This window comes from Chlorocebus sabaeus, chromosome 2 (genome assembly GCF_047675955.1).
Source record: "Chlorocebus sabaeus isolate Y175 chromosome 2, mChlSab1.0.hap1, whole genome shotgun sequence".
Lineage (NCBI taxonomy): Eukaryota > Metazoa > Chordata > Mammalia > Primates > Cercopithecidae > Chlorocebus > Chlorocebus sabaeus.
In genome coordinates this window covers 94027960-94042991 of record NC_132905.1, presented here as the reverse complement: position 1 = coordinate 94042991, position 15032 = coordinate 94027960, and the positions used below count along the sequence as shown (strand labels likewise).

General features: G+C 45.4%; 1 protein-coding gene across 1 annotated transcript in view; it reads left to right on the top strand.

Annotated features, from left to right (window-relative positions):
• Nucleotides 1-11796, top strand: part of DSCAM (DS cell adhesion molecule) — an 812825-nt gene extending 801029 nt beyond the window's left edge. The window contains exon 33 of the mRNA XM_037985374.2: nt 9579-11796. Coding sequence (XP_037841302.1) covers nt 9579-9931 — 353 coding nt within the window. The 3' untranslated portion in view covers nt 9932-11796. The remainder of the gene's footprint in view (nt 1-9578) is intronic.
• Nucleotides 11797-15032: the final 3236 nt, after the last annotated feature.

Here is a 15032-nt window from a genome sequence, read left to right as displayed (position 1 = left end):
TAACTAACAAAGCGTTGCAGAGGAGGAGGAAGAAAGCTACCGCAAAGTGCCTTGGAATATCTGGCCCCCAGAAATGCATTTCATTTGTTCTACCCTTATCCATACATTCCCAATACAGATGTATATAACCAGTTTTCAGAAGTGAGATAGCTCAGAGCCTAAGAAAGCCTCTTTTAGGTTTTAAGATGCCTTTAGAAAGTAGTGTGCCTCATTCATTTGATTAAAGGCAAGAGCGCTGAGGCTCAAAAGGGTCACAAAACTACCTGGAGGCAGAAACAGAGGCAGAGACAGGATTTCAACACCAAGCCCTGCAGTCTGTAACTACTGTTCTTTCCACTGGACTCAGCTCCCACCTCAGCGGGTGCCATTGGAGAAAGACCTACGGGTTTTGCCTTCTGATTACAGTTCCATTGGACCATCTCTTATTTTCTTCCATGAAGAACTGAGGTCGTCACTCCTTGTGGACTAGTATTCTGAGGCTGAGGGGTACAACTGCTTATCCTGGTTGAATTCAATGCTTTATAAGTAGAATTAAAGTGAAATAAGGAACACTTGGCCTTATGAATTCTGATCATCTAAAGCAGAGTTTCTCAACAGCAGCACCGTTAGTATTTGAAGCCAGATCATTCTTCGTGGCAGGGGCTGTCCTGAGCATTGTAGGATGTTGAGCAGCACCCCTGGCCTCTGACCAATAGGTACCAATAGTGGCACCCTCCCCTGCATTGTGACAATCAAAATGTCTCCAGACTTTGCCACATGTCCCCTGGGAACAAAACCGCCCTCCGTGGAGAGCCTCTGATCTAGTGTTCAGATATTTTCCCCTAGTGTGGTGCCTGCAAGATGGCAAGAGCCATTGTTTGATGATGGATTAATGGAATGCACAGCCATTATAGATTTTCTGAATCACTTCATTCTTGTTGTTTCAGTATTGATTTTGCCATCCTTCTTCCAAGAACTGAAATGCATTCAAACTTTGCATGTGTCCGAATAGATTGAGAAAGTTCAGGAAGTTTTGCTTTCCTGGGTTTCAACTAAAAGGAGGCAGGTTTAGTTCAGCAGTTTTCACGCAGTCAGGCCAACCATGGCTCTAGTGCACCATGAGTGCACTAGAGTGGAGGAGGACAAGCTCTGAGTGCGTATCTGCTGATGGATGTGGGGCCTGAAATCTGTACATTTCAGAACCAAAGGCAACGTGGTGTTTGTGATACCTATATGCAGAGTGGTTAGGGAAGGAAGGAGAAATCAATGCTGACTTATTTAATCAGGACTTTTGGAGACGTTAATGGCATGAAGGTCCCCAGAGGGCAGCAACAGAAGGATGAGAAATGAAGCATGATGTCAAATAATAAAGCATTATGCTGCAATAATGGGTAAAGCGTCTCATCCCCAAGGCGGAAGTCAAAGCAGCTGCCTGGGCTCCCTCCAGAAAGGCAGTGATGGGTGCAGCCTGTGATCTGCACTGGGTTTTGGTGAGGCTGATGAGGAGAGAATGAGAAATGGGTGCCCCAGTAATGGATGGGCCAGTGGTCATTGTGTGGTACACACATCTCTAAAGCTCCACAAGGGCCGTTCATTGTGGGTAATACACATTTATTCTCATAGCGCCCACCTTTCTGGTGCCCTCTTCCTCCACTACTCCTTACCACTGTCCCAGTTGGTTACCATGTTCCCTTTTTCCCTTCTCTATTTGTGACTCTGCCTCTAATTTTTATCTGTCTACAGATCTGTGTAGCTACATTTCTTTCTTTCTGCCTCCCTCTGTGTGTGTGTTTCCATCTCTCTGATCCCTCTCTCTCTCTCTCTTCCCCCTCTCTCTCATCCCCCTCTCTCTCATCCATCCTCCCTCACACTCACCCAGCCTCATCCATCTCAGCCTCCCCTGACCCTGATATGTTCCTGCATCTCAGTCCCTCAGTTTCCCAGAGCCCTTCTCTGTGCTTGGCCATCTCCACCTGCTTCATCCCTCACCCTCAGTTAGAGTCTCTGACAGGAAGGGCATTGGCCTCAAGACAGAGCACAGTGGGTTCATGGTGTGCAAATCCACCATTACAACCCGAAGAAGTCAGCAGGGGGGACCCTGTCCCAAAGGCCCAGGCAGGACTCTGTTAGCCTTTGTATTCACGCTGGCATTAGGCAGGAGACACTAACTAGGTTTAGCTCACTGGGAAGGGGGAGGAACCGGCAGTGTGGGCAGGGAGGTGAGTAGGGCAGAAGGTGGGCATGGAAGTGAGTTCAAGCTCAGTCCCTCCTGCTGTCACACCATAAGCCAGGTCCTCCTGCCAGCACTAGTCCTTTCCTTCTCCATGCCTCAACTTCCCCTTTCAGTATGCTGCTCTTCCAGTTGGATTTTCCCTCCCATATCTCTCTCCTCTCTCTTTCTCTGTCTCTCTCTCTCTCTCTCTCTCTCTCTCTCACACACACACACACACACACACACACACCCCACACTTTTCTTGATGTTTATGCCCTGCTTGCTGTCTTACTGCACTCAGCTATCTCTTTGTTCCTCCCCTGCTTCTTGCGTTTATCCCTTTTCTATGCCTTTGATTTCATGGATGAAAGTTTTAGTACAAGGGAAACAAAAAAAGGAAAAGAAGGAAGGAAGGAAGTTAGTTTTCATGTTACCTGAGACTGGATAATTTATAAAGAAAAAGAGATTTAATGGACTGACGGTTCCATGTGGCTGGGGAAGCCTCACAATCATGGTGGAAGGTGACAGGCACATCTTACATAGCGGCAGCAAGAGAGAAATGAGAGCCAAGTGAAAGTAGAAACCCCCTATGACCCGTCAGACCTTATGAGACTCATTCACTACCATGAGAACAGTATGGGGGAAACCACCGCCATGGCTCAATTACTTCCCACTGGGTCCCTCCTACAACACATGGGAATTATGGGAGCTACAATTCAAGAAGAGATTTGGGTGGAGACATGGCCCAACCATATTAGAAGGAAAATAAAGGAAAGAATGGAGAGAATGAGAGAAAGAGAGAAAGAAAAAGGAAGGGAAAGAAGGAGGGAGAAGGGGAAGGGGGAAATGTGGAGAAAGGTAGAGGGAAGCAAAGCAGAGGAAGTGATGCCATAGAGTTTGGAAATCATTACCAAAAATATTAGTGAATTTTGTCATAGCTGGGTTTGCTGAAACAAGTACTAAGACCGGGCATTTGCCTTTGCCAGTGTTTATGGCAATGATAGATTTACACACAGAGATGCCGAGGGCATTTGCACCCAGTGGAGGTGAGTACACATGGCATGGTGACCCAATATGGTGACCTTGGAGTTCAAAGCACAAAAGATCCTCAGACTTCTCCTGGATCCCTGCTACTTTTCACTGCATAGGAGAACTGGAGAGGGTCCTGACTGATAAGCTATGGGGCAAGTGAGCTGGGGAGTGCCGGACACACCCATGAAGGCCCTGCTCTCTGTGGAAACAGATTTCTTAATCCATGGAAGGTGTTCACATGCGTTATCTAATTTACTCTTCACCATAGCCTTCTGTGCTAGATTCTGCTATTACTCCCATTTTATGGATGAGGAAACTGAGCCCAGATCTAGAACTGTCAGATAAATGCAGGCAATGTTATCCTGGCCTCTACTCCTCATCACCACAATTAAAGCCAAGGGCTAGTTTCTCCCATGTGACACAGGCAGATGGCAGGGTGCTGGGGGCGGGGGATGCTGTGCCAATGTCCCCATGGTCAACACAGTCTCACACATCATGTGTCTCTTTCTGGATCAATAACTGTGTGAGTTGTCTTGGTATGTGTAGGCATCTGAAGCACATGGGAGGACTATTAGAGAGTCCACATCCTCAGAGGCTTTGTTGATGAGCACATGGGCTGGGGTTTTAATGGACATAAGTGCCTATAATAACAGAGCTTACCGCTGACTACTATGGTGCTCTCTTCTCTGTAAGTGCATGAATTATTGAGAGAACTCATTTGCAGCACGCACACAGTTGAAAGGGCTGCTGTGGGTGCTAATCAGAAAATACACGTTTTTGAAGGGAGCTAATTAGAGAATCGCACAACTTCATAGAGTTTTACCTGAAAGACTGGATCAATCAGAGATATTGGATATTCAGAGATACTTGTCAGACCTGCAGTAAACAAACACATGTAGGCATTGCATGTAAGCACTGAGCTGTTTCCATTATGAAGGATTTTTACTTCTCACCTGTCCATTTCAGCGACTGGAGCCCTCTTGATCACTACATCTGAAGTGGGAGCCCCTGCAGGCAGGATGCAGATATTATGAGTCCTATCTTTTGATTTCAAACACGTTTCTTCCTTCCAATCTAAGACCTGAATGTTCTGCAGTCCAGCGGGGACCACGATGCTATTACTTTGTAGGGGTTTAATAAGCCCTGTGCATTCAGTGGGGAGTCACTAGAATAGAGATTTATCCCCAAATCTGTTGCAACACATTACGAATATGTCAAGTGTTCGTGATTGAGTCGGGTCTCAGAAACAGCATGAGGCATTCTTGACCTATATTTTTAAAGAACCCTGGAGGTAAATGTCTGTTGCATTTCCTCAAATATACGAACAACATGAGAAAAATAATATTTAATAAAAATAATTAAAAATAAATAAATAAGAAAATTAACAATTTGTTTATCAGATTCTTAGGAATAAAGACATCACTTTCTGGAGATTGATTATATAAAACTACAAATTGCAAGATTGGTCAATTAAGACATATTGATTCACATACAAAGGATGTTCTCATTTCAAAAGAATTATTCAATTTATTTCTTAATGACAACTCTGTTAATGTTTTCATCACTTTTTTTTTTTTTGCAAATAATTAACACCTAGTTAGAGAAGACTGAAGAATAGCTACCATAAAGGAACATAAGTAATTTTCAATGCCATGAAGTTTCATAAAGTTTTAAAAAATCGAATTATTTCATCTTTCAGGAACAAAGCTATTCTAGATGGCAAGATATTCCTGAACCCTCCACATTAGTGTCTATAATGGGTAGGCCTCATGCCATTATATTTTTATAAGCCAGAGTTCAGATGCATCAAGTTACCAAAACCCTTTTTACAAGAATGCCAAATTATGTAATTTCTTCCTATAAGAATGTTATGGACCAGGTGCGGTGGCTCACGCCTGTAATCCCAGCACTTTAGGAGGCTGAGGCGGGCAGATCACCAGAGGTCAGGAATATGAGACCAGCCTGACCAACATAGAGAAACCCCGTCTCTACTAAAAATACAAAAATTAGCCAGGTGTGGTGGTGCATGCCTGTAATCCCAGCTACTTGGGAGGCTGAGGGGGGCGAATCGCTTGAACCAGGAGGTGGGAGGTAGATGTTGCGGTGAACTGAGATCGCGTCATTGCACCCCAGCTTGGGCAACAAGAGCAAAACTCCATCTAAAAAAAAAAAAGAATGTTATGGCCCATTTATTGTCTGGGTATTTATTACTGAGCTTCCCTTGGATCCAGTTGACAGTAGGAAGCCAACGTTGAATTAGAATTGCCTTTAATTTCAGCGAGCCCAATCCAGTGTCACTGGGTCATTTAGTGAATTACATGCTGCCATTCCCAATGAAATCATATAATTACTCATCATCACTAAATAGAATAAAGACATCCTGAAAAAGCTAAATGGAATTTTGAATCGTAAATACCAAGGGGTGCAACAATGTAATAACACAAGGACAAAGAAATCATTTGGTGGATTTCCCAAAAATAAGGTCATTATTCCTGTTGTTGGGGGAAAAAGGTTTTCAAGAAGGGTAATAACATTTTGAAGATTTGTATGCTCATTTAAATTGTATAAAATGCATTTTTACGGCTTGACTTGGCCATATTTATTTTTAGTTCTTATACCCTTTTTTTTTTTTTTTTTTTTTTTTGAAATGGAGTTTCATCCTTGTTGCCCAGGCTAAAGTGCAATGGTGCAGCAACCTCCGATGCCCGAATTCAAACGATTCTCCTGCCTCAGCCTTCTGAGTAGCTGGGATTACAGGCGTGTATCACCATGTCCAGCTGATTTTTCTATTTTTAGTAGACACAGGGTTTCACCATGTTGGCCTGGCTGGTCTCGAACACCTGACCTCAGGTGATCCATTGCCTCGGCCTCCCAAAGTGCTGGGATTACAGGCCAGTTCCCTTATACTCTTGAATGTCCTTTCCTTCTGTTATGCTGGTTATTCTTTTTCTGTGGGTAAACTTGAAGTGTTTCCTAAGGTTCAGGCTTTAAGCACTACCTAAACACACATCACTTCCGTTGCCCCACTAGCAGGACAACTGGCTAATGACAGCCCTCGCTTGGCTCAGGTGGTCTCAGATCCCCTCAGCCTGCACCTTCAGGGCCTACAGGCCCAAAGGGGCTGGATGAGGAAGGCTCAATTAACTATTGTTAGCATACAGTAACATAAGGAAAGCAGGGAATATTTTGAAGCAAAAGAAACAAGAATATTCAGTTACTTTAGATTCAGAAAATGAGCAATGAGTCATTCTAGTGCTACGTTTCTACGATAAAAATACCTACTAGATATCTTGTCTTGAATGTCCCCAGCTGCATCAAACTCAGCAGGTCTGAAACTAAACCCTTCATCTTTTGTCATCAAAGTACAATCTTTCCCCTATATACCCTTTCACAGTTAGTGGTTTCACTGTCCACAGAGTTTCCTGAGCTTAGAGCCTGGGAAGGAGTTGCCCCTAACCCCTTCCCCTCTCTCACCACTCCCACTTGTCATTGACTCTGAAGCCGCCTTCCTTGGTTCCCCTTTGTATCACAATTTAATTCCCTCTCTCACATCCCACAGCTTCTCCTGAGCTCAGACCATTATCATCTCTCTCTCTCTGCACATCCTTTTCCCTGGGCCCTCGCTCCAGGACCACACACCACCAGCCCATTCTCTAGCCAGAGTTTTGCACCTGGTATGACGTGAGTTATAGGTGTGCCAAGACGGTGAGTCCTTCAGACCTCAAGGTGGCCAGAGGCAACTCCTTGGGTTCATCCCAGTGTTGCTGCACAAATACCCCTTGTCTGCCTATACCTCAAAAAGATAAAAGTGGAAAGCACTGGGCTGGAGAATGCACACTGCCTATACCAAAACAGCAGAAACTCAGATGCAGCGTCAGTCCAGCTCAAGCCAGGCAGTGTTGGTTGCAAAGTGGACTTGGTGGCTGGGCCCTAATTGTGCTCATGCATTGCAAGGGGGTGATGGGATGTTTTAAAGCCTTGAAACAGGACCCTGAAGATGGGAATGAGAAGGAGTCAAGGCCAGGTGGCTCATGCCTGTAATCCCAGTGCTTTGAGAAGTTGAGGTAGGAGCATTGCTTGAGGCCAAGAGTTTGAGACCAGCCTAGGCAACTAAGAAAGACCCTATGTCTCCAAAATATTTTAAAAATAATAATTATCCAGGCATGGTGGTGTGTACCTGCAGCCCTAGCTATTTTGGAGGCTGAGGTGGAAAGGTTGCTTGAGCCCAGGAGTTTGAGGCTGCAGTGAGCCATGAATGCGCCACTGCACTCCAGTCTGGGCAACAGAGCAAGACTCTGTCTCTTGTTTTTTTTTAAAAAAAAATAAGGAGTCAAGAGATATTTTGCCAGTAGAATTAACCTGGAGAGAAAGGTGTCAGTGTCACCTCTGAGGTTTCAAGGATGGAAGGATGGTGATAATGTTACACAAGATGGAGCACACGAGAGAAGAGCAGCATTTGGGATTGGGAGGGGATGGAGTTGGCCTTCATTAACTGAATTGGTAGACTGTGTTATTCAGAATTCCAGACGGACACTCGTGTGGAAATGCCTAGCAAAGCACCTGAAAGTCACATTTAGGGCTCAGGAGAAAGAGCAAAATGGAAAAGATAGATGGGAAAGCTATTTATAAAGAGATGAGGAAAGCAGCCAAGCCTTTCGAGAGAGGGCTGAGAGCAGGCCACTGGGAATACTCTGTAACATTTAGAGGAAAGACAGAGAAAAGGATCCAGTCAAGGAAAGTGAGAAGGGGTGGCCAGAGATGTAGGCAGAGATCTGGAAGACCACAGTGCCCTGGCAGCTGAGAAGGCCAACAATAAAAATATCAACAGCATCAAATGCTGTAGTAATGCAGGTAGGAAGAGGACCAAGAGGAAATCAGAGAATTTGGCAATGAGAGGTCAGAGTTGACCTTTCAGTAGTTGATGGTGAAAGAAGCTGTGGCAGTTCAGGTTTTCTGAGAAGCACCTATGAAGACAGATTAGACAGGCAAGGAATTTATTGGGGAAATTCTTGTGAAGAACGAAGCAAGAGGAAGCAGGAGGTGGCAAGGAGAGTCCAGGGACCATAACAGAGGTCTGACACCTGTGAGAGAAGGGGAAGGAGGGATTGGTTGGAGGCACCTCAGGCTGCAGTGCACCTCTGAGAAGGCTGCAGTGAGGCTGATGGGGCATCCCTGAGCAAAGGATGCCTGTTAGGGAGATCCCGCACTAGGCGGGGACGGCCATGAGGAAAGCCCTGTCATGCTTGTCATTGGCTTGCAGCATCCCAGAGAACTGGTACCTCCCTGCCTGCAGCAGATGCTCTTGGTTTTTTTGTTTTGGTTTGGGTTTTTTTTGTTTGGTTTGTTTTTGTTTTGTTTTTGAGTCTTGCTCTGTCACCCAGGCTGGAGTGCAGTGGCATACTCTTGGCTCACTGCAACCTCCTCATCCCGGGTTCAAGCAATTCTCCTGCCTCAGCCTCCCCGGTAGCTGGAACTACAGGTGCCCACCACCATGCCTGGCTAGTTTTTGTGTTTTTAGTAGAGACGGGGTTTCGCCACATTGGCCTGGCTGGTCTTGAACTCCTGACCTCAGGTCATCCTCCCACCACAGCCTCCCAAAGTTCTGGGATTACAGGCATGAGCCACCATGCCCAGCCAGCAGATGCTCTTGAAGGAGACCTGAGGTTATGTTTACATGGCACCACAGAAGCCAGAGTGACCTTGAGCAGGAAGTAGAAATGCTAGAACTCTGGTCTAAGCTGCTGTCATCTCTATACACAGCATGGCTGAAACAGAAGAGCCATGCAGAGGTTAGCAGGTAGGCAGGGCCTGGTAAGGAGGCCATAAGCTGTGGCACTTTCACCCAAAGCCATCATAAAGACCCATAACTAAGTGGCTGGCCAAGGTCACAAGGTTTCATAGAATTGCCAAGACCAGAGCCAGCTGTCCATCATTCTTCCCTTGACATCCCTGGTCTCTCCTCCAACCCTGTGCTCTCCCCACACTTCGAATCACATGCGGGATTTGGTCTATCACCGTTCGTAACCAGTGGACGCTGTTGCCTTTGATGTATGTTTTTCTTTCAACGATGGTGTTTTGAAGGATTCTGTTACCTCCATTCCTCCATTTCTGTACAAGTAAGTTAATACAAGTAAGTACTGTCAGAAAATGAGCTCCTCCCGTGCCCGGCGAAGAGGTAGGAAAACGATTCCACCTGTCTTTGTGGTGAGCGCTGATGGAGGATCTTGAGAAAAGCACCTGTGTGCAGCGACATTCTCGTCTCTAAAACCCGCATGGCCACCCGCATGCACACAGGGTGTTCTGCCGGTGTTTACCAAATGAAGACACCAACTAACTACCCTGTCTTTCCTTCTAGGTGACCTCATACATTTGCCTCCATACCTTAGAATGGACTTTTTGTTAAACCGAGGTGGTCCAGGCACCAGCAGGGACCTGAGCTTAGGACAAGCATGCTTGGAACCTCAGAAAAGCCGGACCCTGAAGCGCCCCACGGTTCTGGAGCCCATCCCGATGGAAGCCGCCTCCTCCGCCTCCTCCACGAGAGAAGGACAGTCGTGGCAGCCGGGGGCCGTGGCCACATTACCTCAGCGGGAGGGGGCAGAGCTGGGACAGGCAGCTAAAATGAGCAGCTCCCAAGAATCACTGCTCGACTCCCGGGGCCATTTGAAAGGCAACAATCCCTACGCAAAATCTTACACCCTGGTATAACAGACAGCATGACTGGACAGCGGTTGTAAATACAATTCAAACAATTCAATCAAAGCTACCTTTTTTTTACGGAATTCCAATATTTATAATTAAAGAAAATTGCCAAAATATATTAAAAAAAAAAGAGAGAAAATACTGAAACCACAGACAGTGCAAAGACTCTCCTGCTTCTGTCTGAGTGTGAGCTCCATCCGCCTGGGCATCTGATTTTTTGGGAAAGAAGTCCAGTTTTATGATCTTCACAGGCTATTGCATTTTTACTGATTTTCTACAAAAGTGCATGGGGGGATTAATTAAACCTTCTGACTGGAAGTTCTATCACACAAGAGGCAAGAAAGAAAACAGGGTGGGGGGGAAATCAGCCTATTTGTGATTTTAAAAGGAACACCGATTTGCGGGCAGGGGAAAACTTCAGTCACGTTTGCACATCTTTCTTTCCCATTAGAAACCGGATTCTCAATTTGGTCTTCTTTTGTTGTTAATTAGGATGAGTGCCGTCAGTGAAGGGGTGGGGGGGAATCAATTTGATTTTCTTTTTTGTTTCTTTTTTAATTTAATGAGACACTCTTTGCATTTTGTCTAAGCGAAATAAAAAAGAAAAGGTTGTCTGCCTTTATTTCCATGTCTGCTTCTCTCGTCTTCTACCAATGGCCTGGTCCGCCTTCCCATTGGTACTTCTGTTTGGAAACACCAGGCCTGAACCCAGAGCTCAATTCAATAAACCAGAGTCCATAGTAACACCCTGAACTCCTCAGGAATCTCCAGGAAGCACAAAGAAGGTGCAGCTCCTGCTCTCAAGCTGGAGAGGACAAAATGCAGGCTGGTCTCCACCGAAACCAGAGCCCAGCCCAAGTATTCAAAGCCCCTCACAAGGCTCTGTCCCTTGCCTGCCCATGGCCAGGGTTCAACTGACTGTGACCTATGGGCCAAATCCAGCCTCCTGCTGTTTTTTTAAATAAAGTTTTATTGAAACAAGACCACATATACTATTTGCTATTGTCTATGGCTGCTTTCATGGCACAATGGTAGAGCTGAACAGTTGTAACAGAGATGGTATAGCCTATGAAGCCTAAAATATTTATTACCTGGCCCATTACAGGAACATTTGCCAACCCCTTGCTCTGGAGTCTGAAATGTAGCCCCAGCCTGGGCAAGATCATGCGTCCTACCCTGCATGACTTTTCCTGTCTCCACGATGCCTGGTATCCAAATTTGTGATAGACCATCTTAATAAACATTGTCTCAATCCTCTGTAACCAGAGGAAAGTGATGTTCCTCTAAAATCTAAGTTTTTAGTTTCCCTTCCCCCAGTTTATCTCCCATGTGGCTCATCCTAAGAGAGAATTTACTCATAAATAGTTGGAACTGCATTCTCTATCCCGCATCCCTCACACGGTTTGCTTTTGAAAGAGGATGTAATCCTCCCCTGGCTGCAACACTCCGTTCCAGGCTCACTTCCATAGAAGTGAAAGATAACCAGGTCTTCATGTCAGAGATTTGGCATTAACCAGAAAACATGATCAAACGTCCGTGGCTGCTCAGTCTCCCAGGCCGAAGATTCTCTACAGGCGTCCATTAAGGCCACCAACATAGACTGGTGCCAGTTATTACCATCTTGGGAACGCATTCAGAAATGTCTTTCCTTCCCTCCCTCCCTCCTTTCCCATCCTTTCTTCCTTCTATTTATTTTCCAGGCAGGTCCATCTGCCTGCTTAGATTCAGTGACACAGAATGTGTCCAGGACCATGTCAAGACCACTTGCTGGTGCTAGTGTTAGATGACTCCATGAATGTGAGGTGTGCATCCATGGTTTCAGAATTTAGTCCGTGTTGACATGTACTGTTTGCATATTCTCAGACTGTTTTTTTTTTTTATGCAAAAGAAATGAAATGCTACTTTCTGGGCAAAAAAAAATAAAAGTCTATCTTTCATCAACCTAAAACTTCTATATCCCCCAAGCATAGAAGTTTACCTTTTTAACATTTTTCTCTCAACCTGTACAAAAATAAAAAAAATTCTACATTATGTTTGCCTCTAGAATGGATTGCTTTCAAGACTCCTGCCTTAAAAAAGTACTCATTAAAACCAGTTCAACATACAAACAATTGTCTCAAAAGATCACCTCCTTCCAGTTCAGATAGGGGTCTATGATTACTGTCTTCCAGGGGCTACAGATTAAAGGGTAGTGTATACTAAAATGACTGTTATTGACAGTAATAATAATAGATTTTCCTCTGGACCTCTACTTGTCTGATTTGTTTTGTGGAAGTCATCCTATTAGCCCAAGTCTGCACACAGATTATTCTATGTTGGAATGGTGTAACTCAAATAAATTCTGTATCCTCTGGTCAATATCTATAGGGTACATGGACAATAGCTATTGGGTCAGTGGACTGGGTTTCCTCCTCAGCATCCATCTGGCTGACAGCCTGAAAAATGCCCCCTCTCCTGGACTAAGCAAGGCCTTCTCTTAATATGTAGCCAGTAAGCCACTGGCTACATATTCTCATCTGCCTGATGACTGCTGTCTTGCTTCCACGTCCACCGTGTCTACCCGTGAAGAGAAGAAGGTGGAACAGTTGAGATGGCAAAAGATGGAACAGTGCCATGACATGAAGCTGGTCACCAGCTACACTGGATAAGCTTTTATTCCACCCATCGTCTTTGGGCCCTTGCTGCAGAGACCCTTGATACTACCTTACGACACAGAAAACACACTGTTGCTTACATTGCTCTTTAAATAAGCAGGAGATCACCACTCAGTAAAGTCCCTCTGGTCTGGTGTCATGATCCCTGAATCACTCATATGCCAAAAGTTTTATGCAACTTTTAAGGACATGGCTGAGGCCTTCTAGAGAAGCTCTGGAACTATATGAATCAATTTCCAGCAATGACGCACAGGCTTCTAGAACTGGAATAAGACTGGGGACCAAAGGACTAGTGTGTTAGAGGCCACCTACTCACCAAAGGTTCAAAGGAACATAACAGTTTGTCCATAAAAGTCCTCTTTTAAATTTCTAAGGAACGTGGTAGAGAGTATCTCAGCTCTCTGAAGAGCACCTGGAAAGACTCAATATCCTCAGTTTAATATCCAGGGCACCCGAGGCCCATGTTGCTTCTCCACCCATTATTCCCAAATGGTCCATGAGAGGCAGTAGAGTGTGGCTGCAGTGAAGGAAAGATTTTCTGCAGTTCTTGGAAACCAAGCTGTTGTAATCCCTAACAAAAGTTTAAGCCAGGAGGGAATCTTCAGACCTGCATAAAACCTGTGTCTGTTTGCTGTGGGATGTTTGTTAGCTTGAGGAGGAGACTTGTGATGACAGGGTCACTGAGTAGCCTGAAGAATATGTGGCACTGACGAGCCAGAGCTACAGCAGGGTCAGACGGAACTGTGGACAGGATCCTCGCTGAACTCCTCACCCCTTGGCAAGCAGGGACTGAAGACTGGATGGGCCCGATGATAACTTGGGTCACCTGAGTGCCATCAAGCATAGGCATGGGTGTACCTGTTGTGAGACCATACCCCATGGGTCACTGCGTTTGTGCATGTCTCTTGAGCGGAGGCTTTGATGGCTTCTGTTCTCTACTGTTTTTGCAAGGATGCTTGCATAGCAGATAGCCTTGGAAGATAGAGATAGTTGTGTCCTTGCTGGGCAGAAGGCAGATTTGTTGGCTGACCTAGATAATAAAAACAATGTCTCCTTCTGAGGCAAAATTTGGGCAGGTGTACCAGCAGCCTCCTCCCAGAGTTTCTTAGGCATTAGACACAGCCAATCAGGAGCCACAGCCTCACTGGTCCCTGTCTAGAGATTCTAGACAGGTCTGGGGCAGCCTCCCTCAGTTCCTTCATCTTTGGTCTAAGTTCATCTTTTCAATGAGGGCCTCCGTGAGCACCCTATTCAATGCCACAGCTCCCCCAGGATTCCTGCACCCATATCTGCTTTAGCTCTTGTCCATACCCTTATCATCTAACTTGCTCTGGAATTTATTTATTCATAATGGTTATTCTTTGTTATCTATCTTTCCTCTCAAGAATGTCAGCTTCACAAGAATAGAATTCTTTGTTTTGTTTACTGTCTCCACAGTTCCTAGAAAAGTCCCACAATAGGCATCTTACAAGTATTTGTTGTCTGGGAAAAAAAAAAAAAAGTTTGGGGTTTCCTAAGCTTAGAGCCGGTCAGCTGTGACACAAACCCACCACGTGCACAGCGTCCACCTGGACTGCTCTGAATCACCCCTTGGGCCCTGCAGGGATGGAGAGCTGGTGAGAATATGGCTCTCACACTTATTGCTATACTTTGAGTAATGATATCCTCAATCTCTGACCCAGGAGTCTCGTGCCTTCTGCCAGCATCTATGAAACTGAGACAAGCCAACTTGGTAACTCACAAGAAAGGTAAAAGTCCCAGGCTTTCTACCATCCTCAACAAGCACAAACCAGACATGGGCAGCACCAGCTCCCTCCCCCACTCCCCAGAGGGATAAGTCACAGCTTAGACTCACAAACTTTTTGCGATTTGGTGGGAATGGTATTTTTTTCTTCTTTCTCTCTCTTCTCAATCTCTCACCATCAAAAAGAAAGAAAAATGGAAAACTTGGTAAAAGCGACTTTCAGCACATGGCAGGGGGTGCCTGTTTCATCTCTGAAGACCAGCTTGACAAAGCCAGAAAGCCTTTTGTGTCCCAGAAACTTCAACCCCCCGCTAAGAAGAAAAGATAATGTTTATCATCTTCAGCACTGGATCTCCCAGAGTGCTGGACTCTGCCTCTAGGAGATCATCTTTCCATGGAGAAGAAAATACCTGCCACGTACATTCATGTGTGTGGTGGCACCAGGGGCAAGGACAAGGGTCCTTGAGGACAGCAGTGCTGGACCAGACTGCAACCTAGGTGGGTCACCATGTCCACTGGACATCAGAGGGCATCACAGCCAAAGGAGAGGTGACATTCCCAGTCATGCTGTGTGTGCCTGCAAGGATTTTATTCTCAAGCAATTAATTCAATGTTTGCCTCAATCTTTCATTCTCTGAGGTTCCCCTAAGGGTGACCACCTCACTAAATAGAGGGGGCTGTCCCCTTGCTACTCTGTGAAGCAATGTTT